General features: G+C 34.9%; 1 protein-coding gene across 19 annotated transcripts in view; it reads right to left on the bottom strand.

The window, feature by feature from the left end:
• PARP11 (poly(ADP-ribose) polymerase family member 11) overlaps positions 1-16245 on the bottom strand; it is a 47042-nt gene that overhangs the window by 7867 nt on the left and 22930 nt on the right. For 6 of the 19 annotated variants that reach the window (XM_025041013.1, XM_025041009.1, XM_025041007.1 and 3 more), the window contains 8 exons: positions 14771-14839; positions 12202-12467; positions 10784-10912; positions 9832-9952; positions 7346-7421; positions 4227-4299; positions 4021-4151; positions 3838-3879 (listed from right to left, as the gene is read on the bottom strand). In XM_025041013.1, coding sequence (XP_024896781.1) covers positions 3838-3879; positions 4021-4151; positions 4227-4299; positions 7346-7421; positions 9832-9952; positions 10784-10909 — 569 coding nt within the window. In that variant the 5' untranslated portion in view covers positions 10910-10912; positions 12202-12467; positions 14771-14839. The remainder of the gene's footprint in view (positions 1-3837; positions 3880-4020; positions 4152-4226; positions 4300-7345; positions 7422-9831; positions 9953-10783; positions 10913-12201; positions 12468-14770; positions 14840-16245) is intronic. The other 13 variants (XM_015598394.2, XM_015598395.2, XM_025041015.1 and 10 more) reach the window with 6 other exon arrangements.

Genomic DNA, 16245 nt, shown 5'->3' with positions numbered 1-16245 from the left:
ATGCCGAGGTTCTGGTTCAGTGCATCAGGGATGGGTAATAAATGTCGCTACTTGTTAAAGTACTCCACAGGTGATTCTGATATGCAGTCAGGGCGGAGAATCTCTGATCTAAAGCTACATTCTTCCACATTAATGAGATAGCAGCTTTCACTGCTCTTACTTCGTTGCTGCCTTATCCTTTCCAACCCTGAATCAACCCAACCACCTCCCCTCTCTGCTCTTAAATTTGGACGGCTGAAATAAATCAACATCTCCATAGTTTGCATTACTAATTCACGAATTCCAGCTTTAGCTAAGCCCTTAGCACTCATGGAAACTTTATTGTTCCCATGTTAGCTCTTTCTCCCCCATTTACCCCAGTGGCTACTTCAAATCTCCCCCTTTCCCCTATCTCTCCCTCTTGTCCACAACTCCTTAACATCTCGTTCTCTGCAGGTGACCTCACTTCTAATTTCACCAAGGAAATTGAATGTATCAGGAAGGAAATCCCAACCTAGCTCATGTCCTCATCCCCTACCTCTACTTATCTATCACATAATTGAATCTTGTCTGTCTCCTTCTGACATGTTCTCTGAATTCCATCCAACCACACCTTTTTAGGAGGCTTAATCCATCAACTACATTTCCCCTTTCTCTCCTGTCTTTTAAATCTCCCTCTCCATAGGTTCTTTCCTATTATCATTTGAACATGCTCAGGTCTCTCCCATCTTTAAATTCAAAAGACGTAAAACAAAACAAAAACACCTTCCCAACTCCACATTACCTATCTTCTCACACTTCTCATTCTCTTCACTGCCAAGCTTCTTGAAAGAGTATCAACAATTGCTGTAAATACAGTATAGTGTCTACCAACACTGCTCTCATCAAGGGTACCAATAGCCTTTCTGTTGCAAAATCCTAAGTATATTTCCAATATTTACCCTACCTGGCATCTCTTCCATTATGTGACTGAGATGACGCCTACTTATGTAAACCACTTTCTTCCTTTTGCTTCTGTGACCACATTCTATTGGTTTTCTTCTACCCTTTCTGGTTGTTACTTCTCATTTTCTTGGGTTTTCTCTTCCTCTATCCATTCTAGAGTTTGATCTTTTGCCCTCTTCTTTTCTTAATCTACATAAACTCCTTAGTCATCTTATCAGTTCCTATGGCTTCTATTATCCACATTACCTCTAGACTACACCTCTTGGCAAAGTTCCCAACCAATATATCAACTACTACTCCTTCTACATCCCCTGCAGACCAAAACCTGTTCCTATCCATTTTCCCTTAGTGAATTGAAACAAATCAGAAACTTCGAAGTTATCTTTCTCATGTCCCTTATCCACCCCACTGCACTCATGAAACCAAGGACCAAGCAATACCATTCTAGATCCTTTAATATCTCAAAACAGTCCTCTTCATGCCAACACATCAGTTACCATTTTGGTTCGAGCCACCCGATGTGTCAAAATTTAAGTGCTGAAACAATTTCCTAGAAGCAGGTCTTCCTGCTTCTAACAGTCTTCCTTTTGAACCAGAGTCTCTCAACCTTTACACTACTAACATTTTGGGCTGGATATTTCTTTGTTGTGCATTGTAAGATATTTAGCATCTTTGGCTCTACCCAGTAGAAGCCAGTGGTATCTCCCCATCTTACTACATAAAAAAAAGTCTCCAGTCATTGCCAAATATCCTCTGGTGGGTAAAATCACTTCTAATTGGGAACTGCTTTAAACCCCTTCTCTACAATATACACAGATGAATTATTTTTCCAAAATGAAAATTTGATACCTCGTTCTCTTGCTTAAAGTCCTACGATGGCTTTCCAATGTCCCAGGAAAAAACTCCAAATCCCTTAGTCTGGCTTGTTGGGCCTTGCACAGCCTGGCCCCTGCTAACTCTCTATCTCCATCTGGATCAGTCCAACATAAGTAAGATTACTGAAGAAAATCACATGACTACCCTAGTGGTTCCTCTACAAACTCTTGCAAGCTCTATCTCTCGAGTATCTTTCTAGGCTCTTCTCTATAACCATTCATCCTATTTTCTGCTCTATTTAAAGTTTTCTCTTAATGCTTTATGAGTATAATCAAACTTTGGCCCATGCTGTTCCCGATGCCTGGGATGCCCTCCCCTCTCCTACCTACATCTAGCTTAAATAACACTTGCTTTATTTAGGAAATGCTTCTCCCTGCTCCACAGCACATATCTAGTTTTGGCAGCAAGGGTGAATAGATACCCTCTCTATGTGCTCCATGATGCCCTCCCTGTGCTCTTCCTTACCTTTGGTGGTTCAATGGCCTCACTCCTAAGCTATGGTCCTGTATACTGTTATATCCCAAGTATCTAGAATAGTGCCTGTCACAAAGGAGGTGCTAGAACGTATTGTTGAAAGAAGGGAAGAAGTAAGAAGGGCCTGGATAACATGCAAACTGATGCCTGATGGACTCACATGGGCCTCACCGCCTATATAGTGAGTCATAGGTTATATGACAATGAGATTGACTTGGTTATTTTAGCTCTTCAGGGAGATGTCAGAATGACAGGCTGTCTTTATAATGAGACTTAGCATTTTTTATTGTCATAGCAGGTGGCAGGTTCACTTACTATCATAGATTTCTATACACCAATATACATAAAATCATGAAGGGCATCGACAGAGAACAACTGTTTTCAGTGAAATTCTTAACAAAAAATGTTTTGAGGATCCACTGGTAAATTTTACCCCTAGGATTTAACTGAGGACTCAAATTATGAAGGAGACTAATATAAACTCTACTCCATTAAAAATAATGACGTTTTCATCAGACTATTTGAGAAAAACTTACTTTATTCCTGAGAGAATAAAATAAAAAGGAGAGGCTTCCATCTTCCTCTAAAAAAAGAATCACCTAAATAAGAACTGAATAAAACTATCTCAACTCAGTTAAACTCGGCTTTGTCCAAAGACTCAAGACTATAAAGAATGCAATCCCAAAACCCTTTACTTTATAATATAAAGTATTATGAGAATAAAACCTACAATTTACTCAGGCCATATTAATTGACTTACCAGAAGCATTAAAGAATTCCATGTATCACTAACAAACAAAAGTCAGCCTGATTTTCAAATATATGAGAATGAAATGAGTTAAAGTTTCGGACTTGCTTTAAAATACCTCAGCAACAACAATAATAGCAAAAAAGGAGGTAAGATATATGCAGTAAATCTTGATAAATGTGAAATCAGGATGATGACTATGTGGGGGTTCATTATAGTAAACTCTATTATTTGAAATTTTCCTGAATAAATATTTGTGGTCTGCTTATATCAAAAATATTAGAAACTAGACCTCATACACAAATTTAATAAAAGATTATTCAGAAAACCACTTATTTTAGGTAATAGTTGTTAAAATAGATTAATTTGGACAATACCTTTAAGTTTTCTGTAATGGGCTTTATTTTTAGGTTAAGCACACACTGAGCAATCCAATGGCTCATTTCCAACCTAAAGTGAGTAGTGAATTGAGGTTTTAAATCTACAACATAAATTATGGACGAAACAGGAAATTTGCAGGTATGTTTTACTATGTGCTTTACTAAACAAGCAAATGATTACAGGCAAGATAGTGTAATTGTTTAAAAATAAATTCAACATTATTTCCAGAGAGTTCTAATTCAACACAAAAGTCTGAGGCAACAAACTCATATCCACAAACTTTAAACAGCTTCCCAGATTCCTTTGCAATGCTAATTAAGACAATATGCGCAGCTCCAAACCTGGAAAGGAGTGAGAGCTTCTAGGAGTACCAGGAGACTTTGACCACTAACATCACAGTACAGTGTTGTAAGCAATGCCTGGCATTTACTTACAGAGCAGTTCTCTTCACTCCCTGAGAAGGCTGAAGTAGACAGCTGAGAGAACAGGTCAAAACAGCAAGAGAAAAACACAGCACCAGTGAAAATTAATACCATTAAACATTTGTGCTTCACTATCTCTAAGACTACAAAAGTCTTAGAGGCCAAGGAGAGGGTTCAGATTAGAAACTGTCTCACCTGCAAAAGAACTCCCACAAGTCTAGGTTTTGAATTCTCTGAATTCTTTTAATTCTGTTGCGATCCATTGTTTTCCCAAAGAGACTAGCGACTTCATTATATTCATGTGTTTGACTGTGCAAAGGAATAAGCTGGAAAAGAAGTTTGATAGTTTTATTGGAGTCTCTTTTTCATCTCTTCCACAGTATAGTCAGTTCTGCTCTTACCTGATAAGGTACTTCAGTATTCACATTCTCCCAGTGTGGTGGCATGGGGATAGCCTCATTTTCACAGATGTAACTTTAAATAGCAAAAGACAAAACAAAATATTAGAAGCTGGTTATAATTACTATCAGTAATTCAGACTTATCTTTGAAGCCGAATTTTCATGCTTGGGGTACTGCGACAAATGCAGTTAAGTATGACCCTTGATTTCTTTATTTTATAATATTTACTGAATGTCTACTTGTGTACTACATTTTAGGTGCTGAATTGAGAATTTTGATGGAAAACATTCAATCCTACATAACATGAAAATTTCAAAAACAGTTGTTTAATCTGTCTTGTTTTTCTGAATTTTCCAAAATTTCTTTAAAGTAAGTAAGGTTTTAGGTAAATAAATTTCCAGGGGAAAATAAAATCCTTGATTTAAAACTGTAACAAAGTTATTCTGCCCATTAAATAAAATCCAACCCCTCCACCATATGTTCAATGTCCTTCAAGATCTAACTCAAACCTAAACCTTTCTGTTTATTGCCCACTATTCCCCTACACGGTTCACATGAACTCAGTAGAGCCAGTCAATAAAACTTTTAGAAAACTATCTACCATATGGAAGCCAGAACACAGAAAAAAAATAGTGATCTTGGGGAGCTCGATGGCAAAAGGCTGAAACTGGCATACTAATCCTTTCTGGTGACTGGAAGTTATCGGAAGAAATTCATACATTTCAAGCCTATCTTTAGCTTAATTTTTACAAACTCATTTCAACTTTGAAATGATCATAGAATCATATAATTTAAAAATGAGTTAAGCATAAAAAAGTAAACAATTAATAGTTTCCCGCACTCCAGTCCTTGGTCTGTCCAATTCTTACCTCCTGCCTCAACTACAAGTAACCGTTCTTTTCAGTCTTGGGTATTCTTCCAGACTTCTTTAGGTTAACAGAAGCCATTTTTCCCACCACACAAATGGTAGCATAAAACATATGTCTTTTGCAGCTTTTTTTTTTCACTTACGATATTCTTAGAGGTCTTTCCATATCAGTAGATAGAAGGTACCGTCATTCCCAGTCCCTACCAGAGCCTGGCACATGGTAGACACTCCATAAATATTGGCTGAATGAATGAATACATTCTATTCTACAGATGCACAGAATTCCATGTATGGATACACCATAATTTATTTAACAAGTCCCCTATTGATAATATTCAGCTTTTTCAACTTTTTGCTACCATTAAGAATGCTGCTAAGAACTAGCTTGTCCACTTGTCACTGTACATGCCCATTAGTCAATCTGTAGCATGATATCTTTGAAATGAAACTTCTATGTCAAAGAATATGTTTATTCATGATTTTGACAGATACCACTCAAACCTCCTTAAAGGCTGTATTGACATTCCCATCAGAAATGGAGAGAATGCCTATTTTCCAATCTCTCCAAAAAGGTGTATAATCAGACTTTTGAATTTTTATCAATCTAATAGTAAAAAATAGTCTGATTTAATTTGTATTTCTCTTATTATGAGTGAGATTGTATGAACTATTCAAATTCTTTGCTCATTTTTCTAATGGGTTGTTGGTCTTCTACTTAGAAATTCACACAAGTACTTCATATAACCACAGAGATGAACGCTTTGACTGTGATAATGAGGAACAATAGTTTACCCAATTTTTTAAAAATTTTGCCTGAAGTATCTTTTAGCTATGGAAAAGTCTGTTTTTTTCTTAAAATTTTTGTAGCCCACAGACTTGGTTAACTGTAAATTCCTTGCCAATGGGAAATATGTACTATGTACCTTGCGTGTAATTAATGTTCAATGTTCTTACAATATCCTACCTAACTGTTCTTCCTCTTTTACTATCTTTTCTTACTACCCTCCATTCTGGTTAATTCTCTCCCTCTCCTGTTTTCGTTCTATGGTTCATATAGTCTGTGAGAGAACAAAGTGCTTGACCCCTTCATGTGCTGCTTCTCCCCACTGAAGTATACCAGATACAATAATATGCAGTAATAATAACATTTTCCATTATTATGTCTCATTTTCCCCCCACATTGCACACTCTCTTAAGATTAATAATTCCTTTATTATATTCCTTGCACTCAAGAATGAGGATATGATGTGTATGGTAAGTAAATAATATTCTCTACATTCCATAGAAGTACTAGAACATTCATTATATAAGTACTTGAATAACTTTAAAATCATGATGCTAAAATACAAGTCACTTGAAACATACATAATTTTATTAACCAATGTCGCCCCAATAAGTTTAATTTAAAAATAAGTAAAAATAAAATAAAATATAAGCCAAAAGCCTCACAGAACAAATGACAGAAACTTAAAAATTTTATTTCTTTACTCTGTTTCAAAATATCTCCTTGGAAGGAGCAAATGGGTATCCCTTACAATTCACATGCTAGTGTTTTTTTATTTGTTTCATTTTAAATTCTTTGAAAAGCAAGAATTTCAACATTTGCTTGAAGAATCATTCCAGAAAATAGGAGAGACATGCTTAAGTTTTCCCTTCAATTCTATTCATGGCATTTATACTTCTCTTTTTAGGAAATATAAAGTGAGAGACAGAAAAAGGAAAACTTGCAATCCTGATCCAGGGAAGAGGTAGCTGTGCTGTTGTCTCCTCTTATTCCCACCTTCCTTAGGTCTCTGTTAGTCACTACAGACTTAAAATTACTTCTAAGAGTTGCCCAGTGCAGATCAGTAGAGATGGAAACAAAGTTGGAAATTACTTATGATTTATGACTCAAATGACTGGATGGTTCTGTGAGAGTATTTCCAAGTTAATTCAAACTTACTTCGGTAGGTTATTTTAAGGATATATAGCAGAGACCATAAGGCATTTTTAACTACCATGCAAATTGTTCTAAAGAATTGAAAAATATAAATATATAAAGGGAAATTAAAAAGATAACAGGAAAGGAAACATGGGCAGAAAATAATATTGCTATTTCATCAACTAATGTAAAATACAGTAATGAAAGGATCGATAAGATCATTAAATAACCTACCAAAATATTTTCAGTCTATTTGTTCCTCTGTCAAATATTAAGAAAGAAAAGAGAGAGAAAAAGCTCACTCCTTCTACTCCCATTCTCTTACGGTACCTGAAAGCACTGATAGAAAAAGGGGCTCTTTTTATTAAGCGCTCTTTTCCAGTGGTGAGATTCATTTGCTTCATTTCTGTATACAAAGACAAAGATATTAGGTAAGTCATAGAAATATATTGTGCTATAAACTGTCATGAAGATTTGTAGCCACCCTACACTATGATCAGGAATCATGGAGCTTTGGGAGTACATGACAAATGTAGTATATTAAAGATACTTTACCATTTACCTATTGATGATGTCATAAAAGTGCTATTTAGGGAGCAAAGCTTCATTACTTGATCGAAGCTCACACCTAAGAATGCTCATTTTATACACTGCTTAGTAAGAAGGGTCAATTTCTTTCTATATAATACTTAGGTTAAACTGACATTAAACTAGAAGAGTTCTAAACTTAGGAATATTAAGAGTACTGGAAAGAGAAATTATAGTGCTGAATCTTCTGGTTGGCTTAGTAAGTAGAAAATATATTTTGGTTTCTCCCCAAATTTTAGAAATTACTTAAAAAACCCCACCACATTACCATTATAAAACTTGCACAATTCACAGAATTTCAAAAATTTGTACAATTCTTGCCTTCTCTTTAAATTGTATACCTAAACCAAAAAATGGAAAACCTAGCTAGACTCAATTCATACATACTTTATATAAGAGATTCTAGTGATAAAGGACTAATTAACAAAAGGTATCATTCCCTTCTTTCATCTATGCCTCAGTGGTGGCAATATTTACCAGGCCCATTTCTCCATTCCCACAAAATTAAGTACTAAGTTTTAATGTGAGATTCTAGTCAGTTTATCTTATCTAACTGGCATCATTCCATTCCAAAATAAAGGGATTTATCCATTCGGGCAAATGCTGTATAAAGTATGTTGTATATTCTGCCCTTTTCTGTGTTCTCCTAGACTCTGCACATAATGGCATTACCACTGTGCAGGGATAAAGAGAGGTCATCTCATTATATGGAGTGAAACCTGTGGTGTCTTCTTATATCACAGCATTTTGAGTTTACTTTTCACCATTCTTATAGAGTATAGAGAGAACCTGAGCTCTCTATAAAATGCTTGTGGTAGAATGGTTGGGGTTAATTTTCCAAATGTACATATGAAATGCTAAGTAATATATATATCTTCGAAACAGCATTATTATATAGAGAGTTGGAGAACTTGAGTTATTATATATGACTCCTATTCTTTGATTAAAAAAAATTTTAATAAACTGCATTGTTGGAGAGAAAGCTTCCAAAAATTACAATTTACTAGAAAATATTCTTTCAGAAACATGTTGCTTGCTGAATTATCTACCAAATGCTTTAATAAACTTAATCCTCTATATGAGACTGATGTCTGTGCATATAATTGTTTCAGTATTGCTTCAAAACTGGCACTTGTACATAAGTCTAAAATGTCTTCCAGTTACCTTCTGTCTAGACTGTAGCAGAAAGACAAATGTCAGGGCCCCCTTAAGAGCAGGCAGCCTATTTGCCTAATGTCATTAAAAAAAAAAAAGTTATGGTTAGTCAATAATAAGAATCTAACAGTTTTAATTCTTGATTAAAAAAAAAAACTTTGAGGGGATAATAATCTTAGAGATTTTGTTGCATCAACCTCTCACTAGACAAATCACCTTCACCACCTTTCTGGGCCTTGGCTCGTCCAGGAAATTTCCTAAGGTTTCACCACCCTATCCTACCACAACATACTACTAACTCTGTCATAAAGTCACCACTCACAGAAAGTGGGAAAGAACTGCTAGAGGACAGAGCTGTGTAGCAACTAAAATATACTTTTATTAAGAAAGCATCTCTATCCAGGTCTTGTTTCCTTCTAAGCAGCAAACAGCTGGGACTATAGCAGCTTGAAAGTGAAGGGGTTGATTCTGACGGTTTTCTTATGGGATACCTAAAAACATGCCCATATGTCATGGATGAAATCCAAAGTGTGGCTGATTTCCAGATTAGCTGGCTAATCTGTGAAAGGGCCAATGAAATCAGAAATGGGCAGAAGGCAATGTCTATTAAAGAAATAATTTTCTGGCAAAGACACCAGGAAACCAAAAGGTGGGCCATTCATCTGAACTTTGTTCTTCGAACTCACCAACTACCTATGATTTTGTCACTTAACCTCCTGGATTGATCCTTAAAGTAAAAAGGTTCCTATCTATTTCAAAAGATTGATGGGATGATGAATAAAACAATAGCTTAAAAGTGCTTGTGTTCCTTAAAAGAGAAGCATTACATGAACTCAGAATATATGACAATCTTCATATACATCAGTATCTAGAAGCATATAAGTAGTACTCTTTTATAAAAAACAATGTTGCTCAAGAAGATTTTAAATCCTGACTTTTTATAGAGGTATTTTTATGTATTACAAAAATAATTTACTGTTTACAAACGTATCAACTAATCCTGATCTTCAGAACTATAGATTTTACCACACTGATATACAGAAAACACACAACTATTAGGGAAAAAAACATACCTGCAAAGTCTATCTTGTAGCTGAATTTGGAAGTAGTAAAAGAAATGGAGCCACAAGGATTTGTTTTGAAGCTTTTTTCGATATCTTCACTGCTAACTGAACACTGAATGTTGGTATCCGGCTTTAAGACAAACCAGAAAGTTTCATTTATCAGCTGTTCACATGAATGGCTTGGCCACAGAGGTAGTACTGTGGTCATAGAGACAGAGATGGAGGGACAAGGGAAATTAACTAATCTCCTGTTTTAGATCCCAACACACTGGGAGAATCACAGCTAAGCCAGCATGTAAAAAATAGTTCAAGGATTTCCAGCAAAGAATCTTCAACAACTGGTTACAATGCCATTTTCCAAATTATTACAAATTTTACAAATTATTATAATAATTACACATCCTAAGTGGCTCAATTAAACTCCTTTAAGTAGCCTTGTAAGTAAAAAAAAGCTTTTGAGTATGAGTTCAAATCTCATCTTAACCATTAGTTAGCTGTGTGACCCTGGACAAAATATATGAACTTCTGGGTTTCATTTTCTTTGACTATAAGAACGAGTGTTACCATCTGCTTCAGAGTTGTTTTAAAGATAAAGGAGAAGACATATGTACAACACCTAAAATAATACCTGTTGTACAGAAGGAGTTTGATTTGGGCTTGTTCTTTTCCCTTTCTCTTTGTCCACAAAATCAAACTTGGAGTTGCTCAGATGTACTGATACCATGCAACTCTCAGTCACAATTGCCCTCTGTACACACGGTAAACATATACTGTTTCTTCTAAATAAACTATTGTGAAAACCTGGAGAAAAGAAAAGGACTAGAAGGATTTCTAGTTTTTCTTTTAGTTAAATGATCTGATTTCCTAAAGGTTTGATTTCTTTCACGTTCTCATTTTATCCATCAACAAGATCTAAGTGAATCTAAATCCCATCTGCTATATATTCCATGAAAAGTGGTACCTGAAACATGTGCCACTTCCCACATTCTGCCAAGTAAAACCAGCCCCACTGAGTATCTGACGTGTCCATCTCATCCATCTCACTATCAGTTGTTTTGGATAAAAATTCTTCTGCTTTGTGAAACATCTCCTGAAAAGGCAAAAAGATTGGAGGAAGAAATACTTTTCTTAACCAATATACGTTTTACAAATCATTTTTCTTCTTACAAAGCACTACGTTCCAAATGTCTTACCCCCAATGACACTTTAAAAATAGCATTCTATCATGCATATTAGTTCTTAAGATAAACATTTTAAAATGTTGACTATCATTGCTTAACAAGACAAAAAATGATACACTTAGGTAATATACACCAATGCCCATTCAACCATTTAAGTAAGCTGTATCAAAATCTATAAGCACTCCAGACTCTCAGTATAATTCCTGTCTTGCATGTTTGTTCATGTTTTTGGTTAAAAGGATCCATGCTATCAAATTAATTTTGACCAAATACATATTTTGTGTTTTAAACATTCATTATTTCATTTAATGGCATGGAAAGATGTTTATAATATATAGTGTTGAGTACAAAGAAGGTTACAATAAATAGCAATAGTATAATCTAATTTTAATTAAAATACATCTCTATTTACCCACATGAATGTACTCGTATATGTATATACATATGGGCATATACATAAAAAAGTCTGGATAGATATATAAAATTTTTTCATAGATTTTTCTGAGCATTAGGATCATAATAATAACCTTATATGGCTCTTACTATGTGCCAAACACTGCTCTATGTACTATTCAGATAATAACTCATTTAGGTCTCACAATAACCCTATAAAATAGGTACGATTATACCAAATTTATAAATGAGGAAACTGAGGCACAGAGAGAGGTCATATAGTGAGGAAGCCATGATTCAAACCTCTGCAGTCTGGATCCAGGGTCTGTGTACTTAACCACCAGGGTGTACCACCTTATCGTTCATTATCAATGATTTTTATCATCTTAACCATATCAAGTAACTCATGGACGCATCATCTTTGAAACGTTTTAAACATTCTTGGGTGAAAACTATGATGAAGAGGAGGTTATCAGAAAAGGGGCAAAGAGATTTCTTTTTTAATTACTAATTTAATTTATACAACTAATATATGAAAACATGGTCTTTGCAAAAAATCAAAACATTCAAGATAAAGCTAAAGAGCTTTTTGACCATCACTTTCATTCCTGGTATGTTCTCACCTTCCTTCTCCTGGGTTAACCATTGAAAATTTGACTTACTGTACAGTTGATTTTTTTTTTTTTTTTGGTACAAAGAATATATACTACTTGGGTCATTTAGAAAATATTTACTTTTAATTTCATTATTGAAAATGTCTATCCTGTTTCCAGAAGCTGTGTAATCTTGAATAAGATTCTATTACCTTCCCTAGGCTAGAGTTTCCTCTTCAAAATCGAAGTGTAAAGGCTCCTTCTTCATTGGTTTGCAGTTAGGAGTGAATGAGACAATGCAGTAAAGTACCAAGTACAGCACCTGAGCACAATGAAGGGGGCTTGTTATTTCATGTTCATGTTTTGAAACTCTCTCCAAGGAATGCTTTATGATTATTTTCTGGATTTTTCCTTCATGTTTTAAAGTTGCTTTATGATTATTTTCTGAATTTTTCCTTCATATTTTAAAGTTGACTGGCTAGGAAATAAAAAATAGAACACCGTATGATCAAGAGCTTCAGTTTTAGGACCCATTATTTACTTTACATATGTCAACTAGATACTAAAGTCAATAATTTAAAATTTAAAATCGATTATACAGGTTAACTATTCACAACTCCTGCTTCTTCCTTCTATTGTTGTTTATATCATGTGGCCATTTTGCTATGAGAGAAAAAAAGCAAGAGTGACCTAAATTCAGTTTTTCTTCTGAAAATAACCAGAAAAAATGGAAGGATAAGTTTTAAGGCAATCATTAAGATAAATATTTGGGGTGTCATTCTGGGAAAAGTTGGTCCCCAGCCCCAGCTCCAGGGATTCTACTGCAAGGGAAAGGCATGCATGCTATAAGGACAAAGAGCTCTACATCTTCACCTGAGGGGGTTGACTTTATTTGAAACAGAAAGTAGAGAATCTCATGCCTAAGGGCTTTACAAAAAAAAAAAAAAGATGATGGAAAACAATTAATGAGCAGCCCCAAGCTCTGATATATGCAGAATGGCAGAGAACCCAGAAATTTAACATAGAGAACCAGGGAGAGCCAACAACTCTCCTGCGATTGTAGTCAACTATGAAACATTACGATATGTTATGCCATAAAATAAGTTTCAATACATTGAAAAAGAATGAAACCATACAAAGTATGTTTTCTAACCAAAATGGAATTGCAAATCAATAATAGAAAATTTGAGAAATTCATAAATATGTGAAATTAAACACATTACTAAATAACCAATGGGTTAAAAATTAAATCCCAAGGGAAATTAAAAAGTATGCTGAGGTGAATCAAAATTAAAACACAACATATCAAAACTTATGAGATGCAGCTAAAGCAGTGCTCAGAAGAAAATTTATAGTTATAAATGCCTATATTAAAAAAAAATCTCTAAATCAAAAACTAACAATCTACCTTAAATAACTAGAAAGAGAAGAGCAATTATACTCAAAACAAGCAGAAAGAAAATAAAAAAGGGAAGGGAAAGGAAAAAAAGAAGTAGAGACTAGAAAATAGAGAAAAATCAACAAGACCAAAAGTTGGTTTATTTGAAAAGAAAAACAAAATCGACAAACTTTTAAGAAGACTGACAAGGAAAAAAAAAAGAGAAGACTCAAATTATAACAAGAAATCAAAGAGGAAACATCAATACTGATCTAAAGAAAATAAAAAGGATTATAAGGGAATAATATAAACAACTGTATCCCAAGAATTTAAATAACTTAGATAAAATGAGCAAATTTCCAGATAAACACAAATGATTAAACTGACTCAAGAATAAAGAGAAAATCTGAATAATCCTATAATAAATAACAAGATCAAGTTAGTAGTTTAAAACTTTCCACAAAGAAAAGTCTAGTCCCAGGTAAAAAGCTTCATTGGTAAAAATCTACCAATTATTTAATGAGAAACAAATACCAATGCTTCACAAATTCTTGTAGAAAATGAAAGAAGGAATACTTCTCAACACATGCTTTGAGGCTGACAATATGAATTCTGATTAAAACAAACTAACAAATTTTTTTAAAAAAATACAGAAAAAGACATCACAAGAAGAGAAAACAAGAGGGCAGTGTCCTCTATGAATATAGAAGAAAAAAGTCCTCATCAAAATACTGGCAAACTGAATGCAGAAACATAAAAACTTGTATATACCATAACCAAATGATAATTTTCCTAGAAATGAAAGGTTGGCTTAGCATACAAATCATTAATTAATGTAATATACCACATTAATAAAATTAAAAATACCAATCATTTAAGTACACAAAAAATTTGACAAAATCCAATACCTTTTCATGACAAAAATGGTCAACAAACTAGAACTGAAGGGAACTTTCTCAATTTGATAAAGAACATCTACAAAAACCGCACAGCTAGTATCATTCCTACTGTTGAAAGACTGAATGCTTTACGGAAACAAGATGAAGATGTCTGCCCTCACTACGTTTATTTAACTCTGTACTGGAGGTTCTAGCCAGGGCAACTATCCAAGAAAAAGAAATAAAAAAGCATCCAGGTTGGATAGAAGAGAGTAGGACTCTCTATTTGCAGATGCCATAATTTTGTATAAAATTATTTAAAAAAAAAAAAAAAAGAAAATTCTAAAAAATCTACTAAAGAACTATTATAACTAAAGAGTTCTGCAAGTTTCAAGATAAAAGATGAATATGTGAAACTCGATTATATTCTTATACATTAATAATGAACATTCCAAAAATAAATTAAGAAAACAATTCCATTTACAATAGTGCCTAAGAGAATACAATAGTTAGAAAGCGGGATACCTTCCCTTGTTTTTAGGGCTCGTCTTGGAATATGCAGCAGCTGTCTTTGGTCCCGTGTCGTCGCCCAAACTAAAACAAGGTTGAAGTCAGAAACATGGCAGAGTAAAAGACGTCCCCAGATCTCTCCCCTTGAAAAAAAAAATAAGCTGAACATCTAAAACTCAACAAAAAACATCCAAACTGCACACCAGCAGGTCTGAGTGTGGGATCTGCACATAAGAACTACCACAAGTCAGAACCCTGGGTGTTGGGCGGTGGGTTGGGAGAAACAAAGAAGCTGCCTCTCACAGCCACCAGAGCTACCTGTAGGAAGAGGGGGAGGGGAGAAGGAGCGATGAGTTCCCTGAACAGCCCTGCCTGAGAAAGCTGTGAGCTCCCTGAAGCCGGCGGCAGGGCCCAGTCATCAGGGCAGAAAGCAGAGAAGTGGGATGGCAGAAAAACAACAGTTGATTTTTATCAGCCGCGGTTGCAAAACTGAGGATGAGCCACAGCTCCCAACCCCCAACCCAGAGGGCTCCTCCTCCCATATTTTCTGACCAAACACCACGGAGCCCCAGGGGAATCTGAGCAAACGCTACCAACACTGTCGCTAACAATGACAGGGACTGAGAATGAGGGTAGCAAGCATGATTAAATATCTATAAGAAAATAAAAGGCATTAATAAGGCTTTATATAAAGCAGGGATCCAAGAGGCTTAGATGCCACCTACTGGAAACCAAAAGAAAAACGCCTTCTTTGCAATAGGCTAGAGAGACCTTTAGATAAATCGAAAAATGTAAAATATTTTTCCATTAATGCCCAGGTGCAGAAATAGTCAATTAAACACCATGAACAACTGAGTGACAAGGCATTTCAGAAAGAGAAAAATCTCCAGAAAATAAGCTTACAGACATAGAAATATGTGACTTAAATGACAGAGAATTCAGGTTGGTACTTCTGAAAACCTCAATGAGATCCGAAATGAATCATAGTGACAATTTCAGGAATTGAAAAAACCACTAGATGAGCAGAATGAGTTCTTTAGCAAGGAGATTGAAACCCTCAAAAAGAACCGAATAGAACTTCTGGAGTTAAAGAACACACTGCAAGAGTTGAAAAATGAAATAGCAAGCTTGGGAGATAGAGTCGAACAAATGGAGGAAAGGATCAGTGATATCGAAGACAGAAATCTAGAAATAAATTGGATGAAGAGAGAAACTGAAGAATGAAAAATAATGAAAGAGAAATACAACAACTAGCTGATATCAGCAGGAGAGGAAACATAAGAATAATGGGCATTACCGAAGGCGAGGAAAAGGAGTAGAGACTGGAAAGCATTTTCAGACAAACAGTGGACGAGAATTTCCCAAATCTAAGGAATGAGCTGGAGCTTGGAATTCAAGAAGTCAACAGAACACTCAATTATCGCAATCCAAAAAGGCCTTCACCAAGACACATTGTATTAAAATTATCAAAAATCAACAACAAAGAATTC

The sequence above is a fragment of the Pteropus alecto genome, unplaced genomic scaffold (genome assembly GCF_000325575.1).
Source record: "Pteropus alecto unplaced genomic scaffold, ASM32557v1 scaffold76, whole genome shotgun sequence".
Classification (NCBI taxonomy): domain Eukaryota; kingdom Metazoa; phylum Chordata; class Mammalia; order Chiroptera; family Pteropodidae; genus Pteropus; species Pteropus alecto.
The sequence above is the reverse complement of the archived record's forward strand: the minus strand, read 5'-3'. Positions and strand labels throughout refer to the sequence as shown.